At 42.6% G+C, this 26385-nt stretch overlaps 1 protein-coding gene across 1 annotated transcript in view; it reads right to left on the bottom strand.

Annotated features, from left to right (window-relative positions):
* LOC140456550 (serine/threonine-protein kinase MRCK alpha-like) overlaps window positions 1-26385 on the bottom strand; it is a 567354-nt gene that overhangs the window by 338242 nt on the left and 202727 nt on the right. Inside the window, 1 exon segment of the mRNA XM_072550745.1 lies at window positions 23273-23364. Coding sequence (XP_072406846.1) covers window positions 23273-23364 — 92 coding nt within the window.

Below are 26385 nucleotides of genomic sequence, written 5' to 3'. Positions count from 1 at the left end.
AACTGAATCATCGCTAGTGGCATTACTCTGCATCGCAACCAAATAGCCGAACCAACACCTTCACAAATATATGCATATATATTAAACATACATCTGTAAGAAAAGCACATCTGGTTATTACATCATTCTCTACTATCCTGGATTCTCCAGGGTACTGACAAACTGCAATGGAGACTGACTTGCATATCTTGACATCTGGTGGGGTGCGACTGTGATAACATTGGTGATATGAATTCAAAACAATCAGTTTGCATGCAACATAACCACAATGTTATTGTATTGAACAGTGGAATGTGGGGAATGCGGGAGTCATGCTATGAATATCCAAATCAGATGTTGTACAATTTTATTACTTACAACTTCAACAAAACCAGCAGGAAATAGTCAATTATCTTAATCTCAAATGAAGATTTCTACAATAAGAACTGCTTTCAGATTAAACAAAATCATTATTATTCACTGTTCCTCCAGGTTTGTCTCAATAGGGTGCTGCATCACGGGTGAACACGGAAGGCCCCTGACCAGTGCTCACAGTTGCATGTCAGTTATCATTCAAGGAATACTGTTCAAGCCATCATTGGTGAATTTTACCCTGGCCACATCCAAATTCCACACTGTCCAGATTGGAGTCATTACCTCGCAATCAACAGCAGAACAACTGACCAAATATCCACCGTGTACAATCCTGCAGCACAGGTGATGGTTGGTTGGCTTACTGCACCTACACCAGATTAATGCAAATCCTTTCCAATTGGTCCCCACTTCCCTATCAGCTGTAGCTAAATTTGTCGACATGGAATCAGAAAATTGAAGGTTCAAGGTCTATTGCAGGATTTCACAGAATTGTTCCAACTCAGGAGGAGGACAATTGGATTGTCACATCTACAGTGGCTCACAAATGAATCACTTACTTCAAACCATTTGCCCCCTTTTCCCTAATACCCTGCACACTATTCCTTTTCGGATAATCCAATTCCTTTTGAACGCTTCCAATATAGCATAAATATAAAAGCTGACATTCTACTAAGTGAGTGCTGTTTTCTCAGAGATACTTCCTTTTAGATGATATGTGAAACCAAGACCCCATCTACTGTCTCAGGTTTTAAAATTTGCAAATTACACAAGCCTTGGAAGGGTTGTGAACTGCAAGAAAAATAGTAATGGATTTCATAAGGAGACAAACAGGTTGGTGGAACAGGCAGACAACACAGCAGTTGAAATTTAATTCAGAGAAGTGTAAATTGACATATTTTGTGAAGAACGAGAAGAACCATCATAAAATAAAACACACAATTCGAACAGAGGTGCAGATAGTAAGAGGGAAAAGGGATTCTATGCATAAAGCACAGAAGGTAGTAGAGGATCATAGATTTGTAACAGCACAAATGGAGACCATTCAGGCCAGAAATGTCTTCACTGCGTCTTTCAGCATTTTGACTTAATACCAATCTCTTCCCTTTCCCCCGAATCATGCACACTCCTTCTATTTAAATTATCCTTTAACTTCTTGAATGCCTCAATTGAACCTGCCTCCACCACGCTGCCAGCCAGTGCATTCCATTAACTACTCTGTGTGAAAAAGTTCATTCTCACGTCCTGTTTCTTTTGCAAAACACTGACTCTATATGCCTAGTCCTTGATCTTTTTATGAGTGGGGACAGTTCCTTCCAATCTAATCGAAGCAGGCCAGTCATGATTTTGAAAATTTCCATCAAACTTCATTTAGTCTTCTCCTCTTCAGACAACTGCAACTCCTCCATGATAATTCTTGACACTGGAGCCCTACAAGGATGCATTCTCAGCCCCCTACTGTACTCCCTGTACACCCATGACTGTGTAGCCAAATTCCAAACGAGGTGGTGGTGCAATGATAACAACTTCTCTTTGAATGACGGCAAAACTAAAGAACTGATCATTGACTTCAGGAAGAAAGGAGGACGACACACCCCCATCTTCAGAGCTGAGGTAGAGAGGATCGAGAGCGTCAACTTCCCAGAAATGATGATAACTGACAATCTGTCCTGGACTTCCCACATAAATGCGATGGGTCAAGAAGGCACAATACCTCTTCCTCCTCAGGCAGCTTAGTAAAATGGGCATGTCCATAATGACCGTCATCAACTTTTGCAAATGCACAACTGAAAGCATTCTATCTGGATGCATAATGGTCTGGTACTGCCCAAGACTGTAAGAAACTACAGACAGTTGTGTGCACAGTCCAGATCACCATTGAAGCCAGCAATCACACAACACTAGGTTATAGTCTAACAGGTTTATTTAGAAGCACTAGCTTTTGCAGGACTGCTCCTTCATCAGGTGGCTCCGAAAGCTAGTTCTTCCAAATGAACCTGTTGGACTATAGCCTGGCGTTGTGTGATTTTTAACTTCATACATCCCTGTCCAACACCGCCGACTCCAAATCATCATTGAAGCCAACCTCCCATCCATGGGCTCCATTTATAATTCTTATTCCCACAGGAAAGGCTGCCAACATCATCAAAGACCACACCTCCCACCACTACCCCAGTAATGCTCCCTTACAACCTCTTCCGTCAGGCAGAAGATACAAAGCTTGAATACACACACCAATAGATCCAAAAACAGCTTCTTCCCTGACATTGTTAGATTGCTGAATGGAGTCTGTAACTTCAAACCAATCTTGCTGAGGTTGATCTTGCTTTGTGCATCTCCTGTGCAGTGTCACCTGAATGCCTCTCTGTCTAAGCATCCTATGATCTGTACATTTTTGTTTGCTATAATCTGTCTGTACTGCTCATAAAACAAAGGTTTTCACTGTACTTAAGGACATGTGACTACAAAAAAATCAAATCATGTTTTCAAAGAAAATAATCCTAACTGCTCCAATTTATCCTCATAATTAAACTTTCTCATCCCTGGAATCATTCTTGTAAACCTCTTCTACACTCACTCCTGTTAATTTATCCTTGCAAAGGTGTAGCATCCAGAACTGTACACAATACTCCAGCTGAAGTCTAACTAGTGTCTTATGTAAGTTCAGAATAACCTCTACATTCTTGTACTCTGTCTGTATTAATGAAGCCTAGAACAGTATGCTTTAAGAACAGTTCTCTCTACCTGCCCTGCCACCTTTAAGTGACTTATGCGCAAAATTATGCTCCTGCACACCCTTGGGAATAGTATCCTTTATTGTCTCGTGTCTCTGTATTCTTTGTACCTAAAGGTTTCACTTCACACATCTCCACGTTGAACGACCACATTTATCTGCCACCTGTCTACCCACTCCACCAACCTGCCACCAAGAACCTTTCAGAGTTCAACACTGCCCTCCTCTCAACTGACAATGCTGTCAAGTTTTGTATCAGCCACAAACTTTGAAATTGTCTTCTGCATACCAAGACCATTTATTTCTCTTCGGTAAAGCATGGGTCCCAAAATTGACCCTGAGGAACACCAATAAAAAACATCCTCTAGCTCAAAAAGAGACCAATTAACCATTTCATTGTTTCCTATTCCTTAGGTAAATGTGTATCCATATTGCTACTGACGCCTTCGTCCAATGAGCTATACATTTTGTCACAGGGTTAGTGCGCGACACAGTATCAAATATCTTTTGAAAGTGATTAAAAAGCCAGACAGGAACATGGGTTTTAATAATGGAGACAAGGGAGTTCTAAAGCAAGGAAGTTCATTAAAAAATGGTGATTCAGCCACAACTGGGTTATGGTATTCAACTCTGAGCACCAGAATTCAGGAAGAATGCCATGGCTTGAAAGAGGAAGGAGAAAAGGCTTACAAGAAAGTTGCCAGAGATCAGGAACTTCAGCTATGTGGCTCCATTAGGGCAGCTAGAATTATTCTTCTTTGACAGAGAATTTGATAGAGGTGTCCAAAATCCAAAGGGTACATTTAGGAGAAACTGTTCCTATTGGTGGGAGGGTTGAGAACCAGAGAACAACAGTTTACAGTGATCGATAAAAATAAGCAATAGTGAGACAAGAAAAAGCTTTTTCAAAGCTGTGAATCTGGAATGCATTGTGAGTGTGTGGTGGAGACTTGTTCAATCATGGCTTTCAAAAGGTATTGCATAGTCCTGAAGAGAAAAGCATAGCATAGCAATGGGAAAAGAGCCAGAAGCAGGATAGGTTGAGTTGTTGTCACAGAGCCCTAGCACAGATATAAAAGGCTGATTGCTTCCTTCTGTACTGTAACTATTCTACAATCCTATGACGTAAATGATCCAATGGCATTAGTTGAAGAGAACTACTTGAAGCACAATGGTGTTATCCCTGGTGCCTATCCTATCCTTCAAAAATCACAGATAAAACCAGATAACCTGATCATTATCATAGAAACTGAGAAAATAGGAGGAGTAAGCTATTCAGCCCAATGAGCCTACTCTGTCATCTATTACAACCATCGCTGGCCCTCTATCTCAACACCACACTCTCACTATTTCTCCATGTCATTTCACCATTTCCTCGTGATGCCATATGTGATCATCCACTCATTGTAACCCACAGCAAGTCATATAAATAGATGAAATAGAAATAGTGGGCTATATGACACCTCTGGCTTGCTCCACCATTCAACAAGATCATTGTTTATCCCGTCCCCATCTCTAATTTCCACCTGCCCCACAAATCTCACAGATATCCAAAATTATGGCATCAAGTGTGTTCCCAATGACAATCACTGCACGATTATTGGCCATGGTTTTAGTTGCCTTGACCCCTACTCTTCACACAATTCCTTCATACAACTTCATAGAACATAGAACATAGAACAATACAACACAGAACAGGCCCTTCGGCCCACGATGTTGTGCCGAACTTCTATCCTAGATTAAGCACCCATCCATGTACCTATCCAAATGCCGCTTAAAGGTCGCCAATGAATCTGACTCTACCACTCCCTCGGGCAGCGCATTCCATGCCCCCACCACTCTCTGGGTAAAGAACCCACCCCTGACATCTCCGCTATACCTTCTACCCTTCACCTTAAATTTATGTCCCCTTGTAACACTCTGTTGTACCCGGGGAAAAAGTTTCTGACTGTCTACTCTATCTATTCCTCTGATCATCTTATAAACCTCTATCAAGTCACCCCTCATCCTTCGCCGTTCCAACGAGAAAAGGCCGAGAACTCTCAACCTATCCTCGTACGACCTACTCTCCATTCCAGGCAACATCCTGGTAAATCTTCTCTGCACCCTCTCCAAAGCTTCCACATCTTTCCTAAAGTGAGGCGACCAGAACTGCACACAGTACTCCAAATGTGGCCTAACCAAAGTCCTGTAGAGCTGCAACATCACCTCACGACTCTTGAATTCAATCCCTCTGCTAATGAACGATAATACTCCATAGGCCTTCTTACAAACTCTATCCACCTGAGTGGCAACCTTCAAAGATCTATGTACATAGACCCCAAGATCCCTCTGTTCCTCCACCTGACCAAGAACCCTACCATTAACCCTGTATTCCGCATTCTTATTTGTTCTTCCAAAATGGACAACTTCACACTTGGCAGGGTTGAACTCCATCTGCCACTCCTCAGCCCAGCTCTGCATCATATCTAAGTCCCTCTGCAGCCGACAACAGCCCTCCTCACTGTCCACAACTCCACCTATCTTTGTATCATCTGCAAATTTACTGACCCACCCTTCGACTCCCTCATCTAAGTCATTAATAAAAATTACAAACAGCAGAGGACCCAGAACTGATCCCTGCGGAACTCCACTTGTAACTGGACTCCATGCTGAATATTTACCATCTACCACCATTCTCTGACTTCGACCGGTTAGCCAGTTTTCTATCCAATTGGCCAAATTTCCCTCTATCCCATGCCTCCTGACTTTCCGCATAAGCCTACCATGGGGAACCTTATCAAATGCCTTACTAAAATCCATGTACACTACATCCACTGCTCTACCCTCATCCACATGCTTGGTCACCTCCTCGAAGAATTCAATAAGACTTGTAAGGCAAGACCTGCCCTTCACAAATCCGTGCTGGCTGTCCCTAATCAAGCAGTGTCTTTCCAGATACTCGTAAGTCCTATCCCTCAGTACCCTTTCCATTACTTTGCCTACCACCGAAGTAAGACTAACTGGCCTGTAATTCCCGGGGTTATCCCTATTCCCTTTTTTGAACAGGGGCACAACATTCGCTACTCTCCAGTCCCCTGGTACCACCCCCGTTGCCAGTGAAGACGAGAAGATCATTGCCAACGGTACTGCAATTTCCTCTCTTGCTTCCCACATAATCCTAGGATATATCCCGTCAGGCCCGGGGGACTTGTCTATCCTCAAGTTGTTCAAAATGTCCAACACATCTTCCTTCCTAACAGGTATCTCTTCTAGCTTAACAGTCCGTTTCACACTCTCCTCTTCAACAATACGGTCCCTCTCGTTCGTAAATACTGAAGAGAAGTACTTGTTCAAGACCTCTCCTATCTCTTCCGACTCAATACACAGTCTCCCACCACTGTCCTTGATCGGACCTACCCTCGTTCTCGTCATTCTCAGGTTTCTCACATACGCATAGAATGCCTTGGGGTTATCCTTGATCCTATCCTCCAGGGATTTTTCATGCCCTCTCTTAGCTCTCCTAATCCCTTTCTTCAGGTCCCTTCTGGCTATCCTGTATCCCTCCACTGCTCTGTCTGAACCTTGTTTCCTCAACCTTATGTAAGCCTCCTTCTTCCTCTTTACTAGACATTCAACCTCCCTCGTCAACCAAGGCTCCCTCACACGACCATTTCTTTCCTGCCTGATCGGTACATACATATCAAGGACACGTCGTATCTGCTCCTTGAAAAAGTCCCACATTTCCACCACATCCTTCCCTGACAGCCTATGCTCCCAACGTATGCTCCTCAAATCCTGTCTTACAGCATCGTAATTTCCCTTCCCCCAATTGTAAAAACTTCCTTGTTGTGCGCACCTATCTCTCTCCATAACCAAGGTGAAAGTCACAGAATTGTGGTCGCCATCACCAAAATGTTCACCCACTAACAAGCCCACCACTTGTCCCGGTTCGTTACCGAGTACCAAATCCAATATGGCCTCCCCTCTGGTTGGACAATCTACATACTGCGTTAGAAAAGCTTCCTGGACACACTGCACAAACACCGCCCCATCCAATCTACTTGATCTAAAGAGCTTCCAATCAATATTTGGGAAGTTGAAGTCGCCCATGACTACGACCCTGTGGCTTCTGCACCTTTCCAAATTCTGTTTCCCAATCTGTTTCTCCACATCTCTGCTGCTATTGGGGGGCCTATAATAAACACCCAACAAGGTGACTGCACCTTTCCTATTTCTGACTTCAGCCCATACTACCTCCAGAGGCAGATCCCCCTCAAACTTCCTTTCTGCAGCCGTTATACCATTTCTAATTAGCAATGCCACCCCCCCTCCTTTTTTACCACCCTCCCTAATATTACTGAAACATCTGTAACCAGGAACCTCCAACAGCCATTCCTGTCCCTCATCTATCCATGTTTCCGTGATGGCCACAACATCGTAGTCCCAGGTACCGATCCACGCCTTAAGTTCACCCACCTTATTTCTGATACTCCTTGCATTGAAGTATACGCACTTGAGCCCATCTCTGTGTAAGCAAGTAGTCCCTGTCAGTGCTACCTTCTCCACAGCCTCCCTACAGTCTTGGACATCCTGACACACAGCTAGCTTACTTGCTGGACTACAAGTCCGGATCCCATCCCCCTGCCAAATTAGTTTAAACCCCCCCGAAGAGTGCTAGCAAACCTACCCCCCAGGATATTGGTGCCCTTCTGGTTCAGGTGCAACCCGTCCTGTTTATACAGGTCCCACCTTCCCCAGAATGCAGTCCAATTGTCCAAATATCTGAAGCCCTCCCTCCTACACCATCCTTGCAGCCACGTGTTCAACTGCACTCTCTCCCTATTCTTTGCCTCTCTGTCACGTGGCACCGGCAACACCCCAGAGATGACGACTCTGTCTGTCCTAGCTTTTAGCTTCCAGCCTAACTCCTTGAGCTCTTGAATGACCTCCCCACCCCTCTTCCTACCTATGTCGTTGGTGCCAATGTGTACCACGACTTCTGGCTGCACACCCTCCCCCTTAAGGATTCTGAAGACACGGTCCGAGACGTCTCGGACCCTAGCACCTGGGAGGCAACAAACCATCCGAGAGTCTCGCCCATGTCCACAGAACCGCCTGTCCGTCCCTCTAACTAGAGAGTCCCCTATAACTAGCGCTCTCCTCTTCTCCCCCTTTCCCTTCTGAATCTCAGAGCCACAGACCCCTTCACTGCAGCTTACACCTGCAAGGCTGTCCCCCCCAACAGTTTCCAAAGCTGCATACTTATTTATTAGGGGAACGACCACAGGGGAACCCTGCACTGCCTGTTTCTTCCCCTTCCCACCTCTAACTGTTACCCAGCTACGTCTGTTCTCTGGCGTAACTATGTCCCTGTAGCTTCTATCGATCACCCTCTCAGCCTCTCGAATAATCCTCAGCTCATCCAGCTCCAGTTCCAGTTCCCTAACTCGTTCGGTGAGGATCAGGATCTGACTGCATTTCCTGCACACGAAGTCAGCAGGAGTATCGGTGGTCACCCCTTCACCTCAACCTAGATTTCCTCTTTCAAAGCTTTTGGTCTTAGAACACAGTCATAGAGATGTACAGCATAGAAACAGACCCTTCAGTCCAACCAGTCCATGCCGACCAGATATCCCAACCCAATCTAGTCCCACCTGCCAGCACCCGGCGCATATCCCTCCAAACCCTTTCTATTCACATACCCATCCAAATGCCTCTTAAATGTTGCATTGTACCAGCCCCCACCATATCCTCTGGCAACTCATTCCATACCCGTACCACCCACTGCATGAAAAAGTTGCCCCTTAGGTCTCTTTTATATCTTTTCCCTTTCACCCTAAACCTACGCCCTCTAGTTCTAGACTCCCCACCCCAATGAAGACTTTGTCTATTTATCCTATCCATGCCCATTATGATTTTATAAACCTCTATAAGGTCACCCCTCAGTCTCTGATGCTCCAGGGAAAACAGCCCCAGGCTATTCAACCTCTCCCTTTACCTCAAATTCTCCAACCCTGGCAACATTCTTGTAAATCTTTTCTGAACCCTTTCAAGTTTCACAACATCTTTCCGATAGGAAGGAGACCAGAATTTCATGCGATATTCCAACAGTGGCCTAATATTGCTTAAATCACTGAAATCAAGTCTACCTCTAATGAGCCTGAAGAAATGTATTCACATACATGTTGATATTCGATCCAGGTTACAAAGGAGTCTTAATGTGACACCCTTGGATCCTGTGAGGGCACAAATGATAAAAAGGAAGAATGGGAGTTGGGGCTTGTGTTTAAAAGTGGTAATCAAATTCACACTGAAAAGAACACAAAAAATTAAATGATCTCTTCTAACCTAGTATCTCCTATGCCATCCATTATTTTATAATGTTCCAGTAGAGAACTGAGAGTCATTCAATTACATTAAGTCGTTATAAAATCGAAGATGTATTTGCAGGTATTCCTTTCCTTGATGAGAATAATACACTGAATACAAATTTAAAGAATTGTAGTTTTTCTTAAAGTAGACTTGTGTTTCCAATCAAAACAGAAGCAGAGTGTACACAGGAAATATAGGCAAATTTTGGCTTGCTGACAATTGTTTGTGTTGGTACAGTTTCAACTTCGGTACCATTATCTTTACTATACTTTTATTGTGTCACCCTTATCTTCCTTATTTTCAGATAAGGTTTTACTTTAATTAGTTGCATTATGAAATAAGTCAAGCAGACAAATTCCAATTTCTAAAGACTGCACGTACAAAAACAATATTCGCAGGCAAAAGCTGGAGATACAGCCGACAATATGCCTGATGTGATGATCTCCAGTTAAGCCGACATGTTCGAAGCAGTTTACATTGTCTTCCAGCACAGATGATACCAAAAGATGCAATTCCTCCAGAGTTAATTATTATGATAACAGGAAATAGCCCCAAAATACACATCAAAATTACATGAGGATCAGAAAGGTGGGGGATCCAGAAGCAACAGTATACTAGGTTTACTAAACCAATAACAATTACTTAAACATTTCAAAAGAGGGAGTTTAGGTTGGAGTTTTTAATCTCAAACTCATCAGGACTGAAATTCATGAAAATCAATTTCAAAAGGAACGAATAAGTTATATTAAACAGCACTTCTGATCAATCTGGTCAGGTCCTAAAGGACATAGCTGCTAGACTGGGTCTGTGACAGGTGCAGAGGGAACCAACAAGAGGGAAGAACATATTTGACCTCATTCTCACCAATCTGATGGCTGCAGATGCATCTGTTCATGACAGTATCGCTAAGACTGACATCACAGGCCATCTGGAGACAAAGTTCTGCCTTCACATTGAGAATACTCTCCAAATGCTTTACGGCACTATCACCATGCTAACTGGGAAAGACTTTGAACAGGGGCAGCATGGTGGCTCAGTGGTTAGCACTGCTGCCTCACAGCGCCAGGGACACTGATTCAATTCCACACATGGGTGGCCATCTGTGTGGCGTTTGCACATTCTCCATGTGTCTGCATGGGTTTCGTCTGAGTACATAGTATTCAGACGTTACAGCACAGTACAGGCCCTTCGGCCCTCGATGTTGTGTCGACAGGTGAAATTAATCTGATGCCCATCTAACCCACACCTGTTCATTATTGTCCATACATATGTCCAATGCCCATTTAAATGCCCTCAACGAGTCTACTACTGTTGCAGGCAGGCCATTCCACGCCTCTACTACTCTCTGAATAAAGAAACTACCCCAATATCTGTCCTAAATTTAAAGCTATGTCCCCTCGCGTTAGCCTTCACTATCCCAGGAAAAAGGCTCTCAATGTCCACCCTGTCTAATCCTCAGATTATCTTATACTTCTCAATTAAGTCACCTCTCAACCTTGTTCTCTCCAACAAAAACAGCCTCAGTTCCCTCAGCCTTTCCTCATAAGACTTTCCTTCCATACCAGGCAACATCCTAGTAAATCTCCTCTGAATCCTTCCCAAAGCTTCCACATCCTTCCTACAATGCGGTGACCACAACTGCACTCAATACTCCAGGTGCGGCCTTACCAGTGTCTTGTACAGCTGAAGCATGACCTTGTGGCTCTGAAACTCAATCCCTCTACCAATAAACACCAACACAGCATATGCCTTCTTAACAACCCTATCAACCTGGGTAGCAACTTTCAGGGATTTATGCACCTGGACACGAGATCTCTCTCTTTTCTTCTACACTGCCAAGAATTTTACCATTAGCCCAGTACTCTGCATTCCTGTTATTTCTTCCGAAGCGAACTACCTCACACTTTTCCATATTAAACTCCATTTGCCACTTCTCAGCCCAGCTCTGCATCTTACCTACGTCCCTCTGTAACCTACAACATCCTTTGGCACTCTCCACAACTCTGCCTACGTTAGTGTCATCCGCAAATTTACTAACCCATTCTTCTTTGCACACCCCCAGATCACTTATAAAAATGACAAACAGCAGTGGCCCCAAAACAGATCCTTGTGGCACACCACTAGTAACTGAGCTCCAGGATGCAAATTTCCCATCAACTGCTGCCCTCTGTTTTCTTTCAGCTAGCCAATTTCAGATCCAAACCACTAAATCACCTTCCATCCCGAAACTCCGTATTTTGTGCAATAGCCTACCATGTGGAACCTTATCAAAGTGAAGTCCATATATACATCAACCACCTTACCTTCATCCACCTGTTTTGTCATCTTCTCAAAGAACTTAATAAGGTTAGTGAGGCATGACTTACCCTTCACAAAACCGTCTTGACTATCCCTAAACAAATGATTAATTTCCAGATAATTATAAATCCTATCTCTTATAATCATTTCCAACATCTTACACGCAACTGAAGTAAGGCTCACTGGCCTATAATTACCAGGGTTGTCCCGACTCCCCTTCTTAAACAAGGGAACAACATTTGCTATCCACCAGTCATCTGACACTACTCCTGTTGACAATGATGACATAAAGATCGAAGCCAAAGGCTCTGCAATCTCCTCCCCAGCTTCCCAGAGAACCCAAGGATAAATCCCATCTGGCCCAGGGGTCCTATCTACTGAGATTTTCCAAAATTGCTAATACCTCCTCTTTGCTAACCTCAATCCCATCTAATCTTGAAGCCTCCATACTCGCACTAACATTTTCCATGGCGAATATTAACGAAAAGTATTAATTAAGCGCTTCCCCAACGTTCTCAGATACCACACACAACTTCTCACTACTGTTTTTGATTGGCCCTAATCTTACGCGAGTCATTCTTTTATTCCTGATATACCTATAGAAGGCCTTAGGGTTTTCCTTGATCCTATCGCCAACGAATTCTTATGTCCCCTCCTGGCTCTTCTTAACCCTCTCTTTAGATCTTTTCTGGCTAACTTAAAACTCTCAAGTCTCCTAACTGAGCCTTCACGCCTCATCCTCTCATAAGCCTTCTTCTCCCTCTTGACAAGAGATTCAGCTTCTTTAGCCTCTCCTGACAACTATCTCGCTGTCTGATAGGTATATACTTATCAAGGACCAGCAGTAGCTGTTCCTTGAATAAGCTCCACATTTCAAGAATGTCCATCCCCCGCAGTTTCCTTCCCCATCCTATGCATTCTAAATCTTGCCTAATGGCATCATTATTGCCTTTCCCCCAGTTGTTCCTCTTTCTCAGTGGTATATACCTATCCCTGCCCATTGCTATCGTAAACATACCCAAATTATAGATGAGGGCAGAGCAGTAGATGTGATCTATATGGACTTCAGTAAGGCGTTCGACAAGGTTCCCCATGGGAGACTGATTAGCAAGGTTAGATCTCATGGAATACAGGGAGAATTAGCCATTTGGATATAGAACTGGCTCAAAGGTAGAAGACAGAGGGTGGAGGCGGAGGGCTGTTTTTCAGACTGGAGGTCTGTGACCAGTGGAGTGCCACAAGGATCGGTGCTGGGACCTCTACTTTTTGTCATTTACATAAATGATTTGGATGTGAGCATAAGAAGTACAGTTAGTAAGTTTGCAGATGACACCAAAATTGGAGGTGTAGTGGACAGCGAAGAGAGTTACTTCAGATTACAACAGGATCTGGACCAGATGGGCCAATGGGCTGAGAAGTGGCATATGGAGTTCAATTCAGACAAATGCGAGGTGCTGCATTTTGGGAAAGCAAATCTTAGCAGGATTTATACACTTAATAGTAAGGTCCTAGGGAGTGTTGCTGAACAAAGAGACCTTGGAGTGCAGGTTCATAGCTCCTTGAAAATGGAGTAGCAGGTAGATAGGATAGTGAAGAAGGCATTTGGTATGCTTTCCTTTATTGGTCAGAGTATTGAGTACAGGAGTTGCGAGGTCATGTTGTGGCTGTACAGGACATTGGTTAGGTCACTGTTGGAATATTGCATGCAATTCTGGTCTCCTTCTTATCGGAAAGATGTTGTGAGACTTGAAAGGTTCAGAAAAGATTTACAAGGATGTTGCCAGGGTTGGAGGATCTGAGCTATAGGGAGAGGCTGAACAGGCAAGGGCTGTTTTCCCTGGAGCATCGGAGACTGAGGGGTGACCTGATAGAGGTTTACAAAATTATGAGGGGCATGGATAGGATAAATAGACAAAGTCTTTTCCATGGGGCCGGGGAGTCCAGAACTAGAGGGCATAAGTTTAGGGTGAGAGGAGAAAGATATAAAAGAGACCTAAGGGGCAACTTTTTCACGCAGAGGGTGGTACGTGTATGGAATGAGCTGCCAGAGGATGTGGTGGAGGCTGGTACAATTGCAACATTTAGGAGGCATTTGGATGGGTATATGAATAGGAAGGGTTTGGAGGGATATGGGCCAGGCGCTGGCAGGTGGGACTAGATTGGGTTGGGATATCTGGTCGGCATGGGCGGGTTGGACCGAAGGGTCTGTTTCCATGCTGTACATCTCTATGACTCTATAGCTAAAGTGCTCACCTACCTCCAAATCTAACACCTGGCTGGATTCATTCCCCAGTAGCAAATCCAATATCGCTCCTTGTTGGCTTGTCTACGTACTATGTCAGAAAACCCTCCTGCACACATTGAACAAAAACTGACCCATCTAAATTACTTGAACTATTGCATTCCCAGTCAATATTGGGGAAGTTAAAGTTCCCCATAACAACTACCCTGCTACTCTCGCTCCTATCGAGAATCATCTTTGCTATCCTTTCCTCTACATCCCTGGAACAATTCAGAGGCCTATAGAAAACTCCCAACAGGGTAACCTCTCCTTTCCTGTTTCTAACCTCAGCCCAAACTACCTCAGTGGATATCCTCAAACATTATCTCAACTGCTATAATACTACCCTTGATTAACAATGCCACACCCCCATCTCTTTTACCATCTTCTCTGTTCTTGCTGAAACAATTAAATCCCAGAATTTGCAATAACCACTCCTGTCCCTCCTCTAGCCATGACTCTGAAATGGCTACAACATCGAAGTCCCAGATACCAACCCATGCTGCAAGCTCATCCAATTCCAGTGTCCTCCACATTCCAAAGATGTACAGGTTAAGTGGATTGGATGGGAAATATGGCGATAGTATAGTGGGTTAGATCTGAGTGAGATGCTCTTCAGAGGTTCAGTGAGAACTTGATGGGCCACACTGTAGTTATTCTATTAGATCTAGCAACTCAAGACTGGGCATCCATGAGACACTATGCGCCACTGACAGCAGCAGAATTGTACTCCAATACAATCTGTAACCTCACGGCCTGGCATATCCCCAAATCAACCATTATTATCAAAGCTGGGGAATCAACCCTAATTCAATGGAGAGTACAGGAGGGCAACCTAGGAGCAGCACTAGGCATTTCCACAAATGAGGTGTCAAACTGGTGAAGCTACCAAACAGGACTACCTGCGTGTCAAACAGTATAAGCAGCAAATGATAGAGCTAAGAAATCCAACAACAAGTCGATCTGCTCTAAGATCTGCAGTTTTGCCATAGCCAATTGTGAAAGGTAGTGGACAATTAAGCAACTCACTGGAGGAGGTAGCTCCACAAATATCCCCATCTGCAAATATGGAAGAACTCAATACAACAGTGCAAAAGATAAGTGCTGAATGGATAATCCATCTCAGCCTCCTCCAATAATTCCCAGCATCACAGATACTAGTCTTCAGCCAATTGGATTCAGTCGACATGATGAAGGACTACTGCCCGTAACATCGATTCTCCTGCTCCTCAGCTGCTGCCTGACCTGCTGTGCTTTTCCAGCACCACACTCTCATCTTCAGCATGTGCAGTCCTCACTTTCTCCACATCATATCAAGTCTATGTTAACTAACAAACACCAAACTCCACTAATTCCATTTACCTACACTCAATCCATTGCCTACGATGCCCTGGCATTTTAAGCACTCATCCACATTTGCGATTTTTGAGAAGATTTGTAGCTCAGATTGAGGTTCAGGTTGTAAGTTTGCTCACTGAGCTGGTAGGTTTGTTTTCAGATGTTTCGTCACCATGTTAGATAACATCATTAGTGAGCCTCCGGTGAAGCACTGGTGGTCTATCCCACTTTCTATTTATGTGTCTTGGTCTGTTAGGGTGGGTGATATCATTTCCAGTTCTTTTTCTCAGAGGTTGGCAAATGGGGTCCAAGTCGATGTGTTTATTGATGGAGTTCCGGTTTGAATGCCAGGGCTCTAGGAATTTCCATGTGTGTCTCTGTTTAGCCTGTTCTAGGATGGATGTGTTGTCCCAGTCAAAGTGGTGTCCTTCTTCCTCTGTAGATAAGGTTACAAGTGATAGTGGGTCATGCCTTTTGGTGGCTAGTTGATGTTCATGTTATCCTGGTGGCTAGTTTGTTGACTGCCTGTTTGATGCCATGTTTGTTTCAGTCCTTACAGGGTATTTTGTAAATGACATTCGTTTAGCGGTTTGTTGGTATAGGATCCTTTAGGTTCATCAGTAGCTGTTTCAATGTGTTGGAAGGTTTGTGGGTTACCACAACTTGAAGGGACCGGAGTAGTCTGGTTGTCATCTCAGAGATGTTTTTGATGTATGGTAGTGTGGCTAGGGTTTCTGGGCGTGTTCTGTCTACTGGTTTGGGTTGGTTGTTTAAGAATCAGCAGACTGTGTTTATTGGATACCTGTTGTTCTTGAATATACTATATCTGTATAAGTTGGCCACAAAGGCCAACCTCCCACCCACAGAATCCATCTACCAGGCCCACTTGTCAAGGAAAGGCCATCAGCATTCTCAAAGATCCATCCCATCCTGGCAAGGCTTTTCTATAACCTCTTCCATCGGGGAGAAGGTACAGAAGCCTGAATACACGCTTCAGCCGGTTTGAAAATAGTTACTACCCTTCTGTTGTTGGAATACTGAATGGACTCTCAAACTCTTAGCATTCGCCTGCATCTGTGTTTTGGTTTTTGCTGCTGTTTACCTATTATTTACTGAACTATGCTATTTAACTATGTGATCTGCCTGCATTGCTTGCAAGACAAAGCTTTTCACTGTGCTTTGGTACACGTGACAATAAATTCAATTCAATTCAAGTATTTTTCTTCTGCAACTCATAGTTCCTGGGTGCTGCAGTGAGTTGCGACACGTTCAAGTAAACACAACGTGCCTGGAAACCTTAGTCACACTACCATACAAAGACATCTTGGAGATGACAACCAGACTACCTTAACCCCTTGGCAACATGGTAGCCCACAAACCCACCAACACACCACAACAGCTACTGATGAACCTGAAGGACCCTGTACCAACAACCAGCAAAACGAATGTCATTTCCATGCTCTATACCTCAGTTACTCTAAGTATCTATAATGGATCCAGTATCAGTATCAGATACTGAATTGACGTATCATAATTACTGTCAAACAGACAGAGAAAACAAACTATTTCTTCTTGCAAGATTTGATGTCAAACTATCCAATTAATAGGAACTGAAAAAGATCAATCTTTGCTGTAATAAATTCAATTCACCTGTCACTGACTGTTCTTGGGGGCTGCTATTATCTTCCAAAAATTGATTTTAGAATACTTGCCCTCATTTAAAAATGTATTTACGACATTCATGTCCACTACAGAAAGAAGCACAAGTCTACACAGCTATAATAAAACTAAAACGAAGAACTGCAGATGCTGGAAACAAAAACACTTATTGCTGGAGAAACTCAGCAGATCTGGTAACATCTGAAGAGAAAGCTGAGTTAACACTTCGAGTCCAGTGACCCTTCAGAACAGCTGTGATGCCTGGCCGTTATCAGGGCTGCAGGGAAACCTGCAGTGACAGGGAAAGATTCAGGAGTCGTGATCCACTTAGGTAACAATGACCAAGGAAGGACAATAAAGGAAAATCTGCATATTCAGTATGAAAATCTAGACACCAAATTAAGAAGCAGAAATTCAAAGCCCATAATCTGCATTATAACCCAAGGCACATGCAAATTGGCAAAGATGAAATCAGATTATAGGCAAGAATGCAATTTGGGTCCAAGACTATTTAGCTAAGGTTAAATAAGAGATATTGTAAGACTGCAAGAACAGAGCTGGTAAAAGTGAAGTGGCAAATTAGATTAAAAGGGAGGTCAATAGAGATGCTGTGACAGACACTTAAGGGAATATTTCAGAATACACAAGATGGATAATTTCCAAGTAAGAAAACTCCAAGAGATGTACCCACCATCTCTGATTAACTAAAACATTACCAAACTAAAAGAAAAAGCATATAATTGTGTAAAGACAGTTAGCAGGTCAGATGATTACAAATTATTATTAACAGAATAAAAATCAGCAAAGAATGCCTGAAAAAAATCAATAAAGGAGGGAAAAATTAGAATTGAGAGGACTGGCCAGAACTATAAAAAAAGTATCAAGAAATATATGAAAAAGTCAATAAAGTGATTATTGACTCTAAAGAAAGTGATTGAAGAATTAATTAAAGGATAAAATTGGAAACAGCAGATGAATTGAACAGGTATTTCACATCAGTCTTCACTACAGAAGATACAAGTAACATTCCAGAAACAGCAATCAATCAGGAAATGAAAGGGAGAAAGGAATGGAAGAAAAATTACAAGTACCAGAGAAGTAGGAATAGTATATCATTGGACCTGTGGGCCAGAAAGAGCCAAGGTCCTGGTCAGCTTCACCATTGGATTATGATGGAAATGGCTTGTGAGATAGTTGAAGCATTGGTCTTAATTTTCCAAAGCTCCCTTGATTTGGAATGGTTTCCTTATATTTAAACACAGTGCATGTAACATCTTTCTTTCAAAAGAGAGGGAGACAGAGAGCAGGAAACTATAGACCAGTTAGCGTAACATCTGTCAAGGGAAAACTAAAGAAGCTACTATTAAGGAAGTGATAAGAGGGCACTTGAAAAAGTTCAAGCTAATTAGGCAGAGTCAACATGGTTTTGTGCAAAGATCAGTCTATTGGAGTTCTTTGAGGAAGTAAAACCGAAGACGAGGAGCTGAATTGGGCCATTTGACGCATTGAGTCTGCTCTGCCATTCAATCATGGCTGATACGTTTCTAAACCCCATTCTCCTGCCTTCTCCCTTTAACTCTTGATTCCCTTACTAATCACAAGCCTAACGAACTGTACCTTAAATATACTCAATGACTTAGTTAGGCCACTGTTGAAATATTGCATGCAATTCTGGTCTCCTTCCTATCAGAAAGATGTTGTGAAACTTGAAAAGGTTCAGAAAAAATTTACAAGGATGTTGCCAGGGTTGGAGAACCTGAGCTATAGGGAGAATTTGAACAGACTGGGGCTGTTTTCCCCGAAGCGTCGGAGGCTGAGGGGTGACCTTATAGAGGTATACAAAATTATGAAGGGCATGGATAGGATAAATAGACAAAGTCTCTTCCCTGGGGTCGGGGAGTCCAGAACTAGAGGGCCTAGGTTTAGGGTGAGAGGGGAAAGATATAAAAGAGACCTAAGGGGCAATTATTTCACTCAGTGGGTGGTACGTATATAGAATGAGTTGCCAGAGGAAGTGGTGGAGGCTGGTACAATTGCAACATTTAAGAGGCATCTGGATGGGTATATGAATAGGAAAGGTTTGGAGGGATTTGGCGTGTGCTGGCAGGTGGGACTAGATTGGGTTGGGATATCTGGTCGGCATGGTCGGATTGGACTGAAGATCTGTTTCCATGCTGTACATCTCTATGACTCTATGACTTGTGCTTCTCAGCCCTCTCTAGCAATCAATTCCACAGACTAACCATCGCCTGATTGAAGAAAATCCTCATCTCAGATCTAAGGGATTGTCCCTTCACTCTGAAGTTGTGCCCTTAGGTCCAAATCACTCCTACCAGTGAAAGCATCTTCTCCACGCCCTCTCAATCCAGGTTTCTCAGCATTCTGGAAGATTCAATCAGATCCCCCTCCCCCTTATCCTTCTAAACTCCATCATGGAAATACTCAGATTCCTCAACCGCTCTTCATATGACAACCCCGTCATACCCAGTATCATTCTTATCAATCTCCTCTGGATGCCCTCCAACACCACCACTTCCTTCCTTAGATGCAGGGCCAAACAGTGTTCACAGTTTTCCAAATAGTCACAGGGAGAGTGGAGAAAAATCTTGAGCGTCAACTCCCAGTCACTGAAATCAACTAATATTTCACTTCCGGCTCCTTTGGTCACCCAGCTCACAGTTCAGAAGAACCTGTAGCCTCAAAGCCAACAATACATGGTTTATATGAGCAGCTTTCAGCAACACAGTGCTGATCATGAAACACACGCGAAGATGAAATCTACAATACTAAAACTAGAATAAAAGCTTGCGAAAATAAAGCAAGGAACACAGCTCAGCTTCCCTTTCACCTATCATTAGGCAAGTGATTGTATTGTATGAAGGATGTAATTAAACTTTTTCAGTCTTTGGGGTTTTGTAATACCAGTGTTGAACAAATTCCATCACAACCTTGCCTTAATGTGGGGAATATACCTGTGGAAATCCCACAGCATGCAATTATAAAACTCTGTTAAGTTCATCTGTGCCCGTGTAAATGGACCACAATGTTTTATTGGGCATGCGCAGGATCTGCCTTCATCAATGACATGCAGATGCATCCTGCAAAGAACGGGTCTGTGTGATGTCACAGTGCGGGGTCTTGTCAGTATTGGGAGCACACCATTACCAAATTTACAATGATGATTATACTTTCCTGCAAAACCATAACTTAGCCTTCTGCTTGCCTGGAAGAAATATAACTCCTTACATTTATGATACCATTGTAGCAAACCAGACAATCATATCAAAATTTTTCAAAAGTAGTCGTTGTTGAGTTCACACCAGCAGAAATTATACACTGGGATCATGTATGGAATGAGAATAAGACCATCAAACAGTCTTTGATTGGGAAATACAAATCCAACCAGATGCTGAAGATAAGCGAATCTCATCCCAGTTTTCTGACTCAGAACCTAAGTCTTCTACCATTGACTCAAGCTGACATTAACTAAATCAAAAAGTTTGATTCTGTAATATGATGGGTTACGCAAATTCACTCATCACCTCTTCCCAATGGAAATGTAAAACCTCTCAGTTCAGTACTTGGGTTACATTGCTTTTCTTCCCAGTCAAAATCAATGAAGTTTTACTGTTTGTTTTTGCTGCATCAGTACGGTATTATGGACCATAGCTTTCTCTGTCCAGTTACTGTTCATTTTTAATGTTTTAAGACTATTTCAAACCGAGGCTGATAATAACATTCCTTATTTGATACAAAGAGTTTCTGAAATTTGTACTGCCCAACACTTATAATTTTTTTTCCACCTGGCTTTCAAAAATAGTCCTACTAACTTTATTCCACCAATCACCTTGTCATCTTCCTGGCAAAGCAGTTCAATGAACAAGACCACCTCTCTCCATCTCTAAATTTGACCATATCCATAATAAATTCCACAAGGTTAATTGGCAAAAGAATCTGGAGTGGGGAGAAAGATAACTGTTTCTACACTGAGTTATTACGATTTGTTAAGTACTTCCTATAAGAGGGTTGGATTTGTAGTTTTCAAAAGGGATCTGGATATACAATTACAGAAGAGAGAGGTATACAGTTATAAGGTAACAGTTGAGACTAACAGAACAGCTTTTTCAAAGAGCCATATTCAATGCGATTTCACAGCAAAACCTGATGGAATATAAAAGGGGGCACAGAGGATTCACAACTGAGATGTCTATAAGGAGACTTTCAGATATTAGCGAGTTTTGAGAAGATTTGTAGCTCAGGTTGAGGTTCTGGATGCAGGTTCTCGCTGAGCTGGAAGGTTCATTTTTCCGACGTTTCGTCACTATACCAGGTAACATCTTCAGTGAGCCTCCGGACGAAGCACTGCTGGTGTTCCCTGCTTTCTATCACTAAACAAAACAAATTAGAGGAAACCTTCAAGCCCATTAATAATACCCTCACTGGCACAAAATTCACTAAAGAGGAGGAAAACAACAACAAACTGCCATTCCTAGATGTCACATTAGAGCGAACAGTCAACAGGGAACTTCGAACCAGCGTCTACAGGAAAACAACACATACGGACCAAATATTCAACTACAGAAGCAATCATCCCAACATCCATAAACGAAGCTGCATCAGAACAGTATTTCAATGAGTCGCTACACACTGAAGCACAGAGGAACTACGCAGAGCAGAGGAAAATCACTGATACAGTATATTCAAAAAGAATGGGTACCCAATGAACGCAGTCTGCCGATTTCTCAGCAACAAACCTAAATAAGCAGACAAAACGCGTCCAGAAACCCTAGCCACTCTCCCCTACATCAAAGACATTTCAGAAACGACTGCCAGACTACTCAGACCCCTTGGCATCATGGTAGTACACAAACCCACCAACACACTAAAACAGCAGCTAATGAACTTAAAAGACCCTATACAGACAACAAGCAAAACTAACGTCATTTACAAAATACCATGCAAAAACTGTAACAAACACTGCATTGAACAAACAGGCAGAAAACTAGTCACCAGGATACATGAAAATCAACTAGCCACAAAACTACATGACCCTCTCTCACTCATATCCTTACATACAGATAAGGAGGAAACCACTTCGACTGGGACAACACATCCCACCCTAGGACAAGCCAAACAGAGACATGCACGAGAATTCCTAGAAGCATGGCATTCTAATTGGCTCTATCAACAAACACATTGACTTAGATCCCATTTACCACTCCCTGAGAAAAAGAACAGGAAATGATATTACCAAAAGAAATGATGTCACTACAGGAAATGACATTATCAACCCAAGGAAACCCAAACATATAAATAGAAAGCAGGAAACACCAGCAGTGCTTTGTCCAGAGGCTCACTGAAGATTTTACCGAGTATGGTGACGAAACGTCTGAAAATGAACCTTCCAGCTCAGCGAGGAAACCTACATCCACTTTCAGATATCTATAAGTCGAGATTATTGAACTGTCACAATGCTTCAAATAAATGCATATGAACTTCCAAAGCCTTGCACACTTCTCCACATGGTACAGATCTAGGACATCAACAATTAAATCATATGGCTACTGTAATAAGAATGAATTGAGTTTAAGGAAACCAGAATTAGCTCATTTAAAACAGAATGAACGTTGAAAGGTAACCCTGATCTGGACAATACAGCTATCAGAAGTCCTGCGAAGTCATGGAAGGAATAAACAATGAGAAGTCTCAGCCCTGACTTCTCTTTGTAATACCCAGCTGTTGGTTCAGAGTAGCAACAACTTGCTCCCTAACTTGACCCTGGTGAATATGCAGCAAGGGAGGAAAAAGGAGTACGACTAAAATCAAAGGTATTTTAACCCTTGATTTAAAACAAAATTCAAGCTCCCTAAAGAGCATATGTTTTTAATATTTATCTTACAAGGAACATAATCAAAGGGGGCCACAGACAAGTGATAACTAATGGCCAATGATACATTCTGCATTGTTTTTGAACTAACATCTTGTAGAATGGATACAGTTTCTTTTCAGTGGTCCCCTTCCATTAAGCAGAAATGCCAAATAAGAATTACAGATCACTACCAGTCAACACGCTAGCCTCAAATTATAACACAGTAAGAACTACACGCCCGCCAAATCACCCTGGAGTATAATTAACAACCAGACTGAAGCAGAATGCTCGCAGAGCACCACGTGCCGAGCAATACACCCACGTTTCCACATACGCATGTGGATATTTCCAGGAGACTGCTGCTGACACCAAGCCAGAGAATGCTTACCTCGCCAAATGCTCCCCGGCCAATGACTTTCAGGATTTCGAAATCTTCCTTGTGGAGCCGCATCTGCTTCACCTTAACAGTAAAAGGCTTGGCTGAAAGAAAATATAAACACAAGCATTACTTCACATTAAAGGAGTGCAGAAAGAGGCTATGAAACACAGCACAGAAAACAAGCTGGAGTGAACAAATAGCTGACACTTCACCTTAACACTTGCAGCAGTTACCCGTTCATAATACATCTTAGGAGAAATGGAGTGGTGTTGAAGACTGTGAATGAAATGTCGATCTGATTCTGTGCCCTTTACGTGTGTACATTATCACTTCCAGCAAACAACCACCAAAACTATCCAATAAGACCAGTGTGGAATTCATTAAGCGTAAGAAAAATGAGCTTCAAGAGCTATTCAGACATTTTCAAATTCCATGCTTCATTTCTTTCTGTATTTTTCCTCTTATCCCATCCCAAAACCATTGATGCACAAGATGTTCCAGCTTCATCTATGACAACTACTGCTTGAAAAAGGCTGAAGTACAGCAGCCCATGTCACTGGGTAACATACATTAACCATTGTAATTTCTTCCATTGTCAAAATGGGGTCGCTATGCATTAGTGGATGCAATCACCATAGCAGAATGTCAAATACATTTTAATGTATTATGAGCTATCCAAAATTCCAAGTAACTTCAGTTAAATTATTGGTCTGCATTTTTCTCTGATATTCTGAACACTTTTGATAGTGTTGTGAATATCTGGTTCATAGCTCATGTTAATATCTCAGAAGTGGTGCTCATTTCCCTAAGAGTTCTACTGTCAAGGCAAATATAATTAAAATGGCAGGCCTTTTACAACGGAATTGGAAATCACTTGGGATTAAAGGAATCAAAGGATATGGGGGAAAGCAGGAACAGGCTAATGAGTTGGAAGATCAGTCATGATCATAATGAATGGAGCAGCTCAAAGGACTCCGTTGTTATATTTTATAACTCTATGCTAAAACACCCAAAATAAAACAGGAGTTCAGAAGGTTACCCATGTTTGTGGAATAGAGTTTGCTTAGAAGAAACAGATATATAAAACAGTATATGAGACTACTTAGCTGGAGAAATTGTAAATGAGAAAGAGTTAGCATAAAGGTCAGTATGAGGATAGTCCAGAGCAGGCTGCATCATCATGGATAATGATGGAGCTTAGTAAAGTTCTCTGGTTTCAATTTGGTTGGGTGCTTGTTTAAGAAGAGTTTTAGTTACAGTTTGGACCTTGTGTGGTTTGCAGCTCATTGAGAGACGTTAGCCAAAATAAATTAATTGCACCTGCACTGTCAGGAGAATAAAATACTAATTTCATCTCTGACCATATGGAATGCGGGTAAGGCTTAATCTCAATTCGAATCTTGCAGAGGAACAGAAACTGGAAGACTGCCTAGTTTGAAGTTAACAGGAAAATCTATAGTCAATATCACAGTATCCTTTCAAAAAACAGAGTAGCCTGGAAACACAAAGGGACAGAGGCCACCCAAGCAAGAAATGGCAAACAGAAGCTTCACCTCTGAGAACAGTTAGAACTGAGGAAAATTCTCCCTGCAGAAGTTAATAATTTGAAGATGAAAGTGTTTTATAAGTTGGAGGTGCCGTTGATGGACTGGGGTGGACAAAGTTAAAACTCACAAACCACCAGGTTACAGTCCAACAGGTTTATGTGGAAACACTAGCTTTTGGAGCGCCACTCCTTCATCAAGTGGTTGTGGAGGTTAAGACCATGCTCAGAGAATTTATAGCCAAAGGAGTCCATGTGATACAGTAAACAATCTTAGGTTAATGCGTTTTGAGAAGATTTGTAGCTCAGATTGAAGTTGAGGATGTAGGTTTGCTCACTGAGCTGGAAGGTTCATTTTCAGATGTTTCGTCACCATACTAGATAACAGCTTCAGTGAGCCTCCAAATGAAGCACTTGGTGTAGCCCGCTTTCTATTTATATGTTTGAATTTCCTAGGGCTGGTGATGTAATTTCCTGTGGTGACATCATTTCCTATGCTTTTTCTTAGTGGGTGGAAAATGGGATCCAAGTCAATGTGTTTGTTAATAGAGTTCCGGTTGGAGTGCCATGCTTCTAGGAATTCTCGTGTGTGTCTCTGTTTAGCTTGTCCTAGGATGGATGTGTTATTCCAGACAAAGTGGTGTCCTTCCTCATCTATATGTAAAGATACTAGTGAGGGTGGGTCATGTTGTTTTGTCTTTAATTGATGTTCATGTATCCTGGTGGCTAGTTTTCTGCCTGTTTGCCCAATGTAGTGTTTGTTAATGGTTCTTGCAAGGTTCTTTTGTAAATTACATTATTGTACAAACACACACGAGAATTCCTAGAAACATGGCATTCCAACCAGAACTCTATCAACAAACACATCGACTTGGATCCCATTTTTATTCAGAGGCCTGAAAATGTTGCCTAATGTGGTGAGAAACATCTGAAAACGAACCGTCCAGCTCAGCGAACAAACCTATATCCAGAATCTTAGATTACAACTTTCATTTCTTATAATGGGATACGCCGGTTTCAGTTCTTTGATCTGTAAATCCCAGAACTTCTTTTAAATTACATTCTCAAGATAGTTCGGCTTTTAAACAATAGGTGTGAAATCCTGGGGCATGGTACATTGGCGAGACTGAGCAAACGCTACGACAATGGATGACTGGACATTGTTCAATTATGCAGGGGTGTTCCCTCCCATTCAGGGAACATCTAAGTGGTCCGGGACATTTGGCCTCGAACCTTCGGGTGACTGTCCTCCAAGGTGGACTTTGGGACAAGCAACAATGCAGAGTGGCTGAGAAGAAGCTGTTAGCAAAGTCCGGTACCCATGGGAGTGGCCTCAACTGGGACCTTGGGTTCATATCACACTATGGGTGACCCCACTGCACGATTCTCTCTCTCTCTCTCTCACACACACACACACACACACACACAGCCCCTCTCTCATATACGCACCCTCTCACACATACCCCATCACACTCACACACACACTTAACCAAGCTTCCACACACACAAATATACACACATTCTGTCATGTGCATTCACACCCGCATGCGCACACTCACATGCACATTCAATCTGTCAC

This window comes from Chiloscyllium punctatum, chromosome 3, assembly GCF_047496795.1.
Source record: "Chiloscyllium punctatum isolate Juve2018m chromosome 3, sChiPun1.3, whole genome shotgun sequence".
Lineage (NCBI taxonomy): Eukaryota > Metazoa > Chordata > Chondrichthyes > Orectolobiformes > Hemiscylliidae > Chiloscyllium > Chiloscyllium punctatum.
This window is presented reverse-complemented; position numbering and strand designations above follow the sequence as displayed.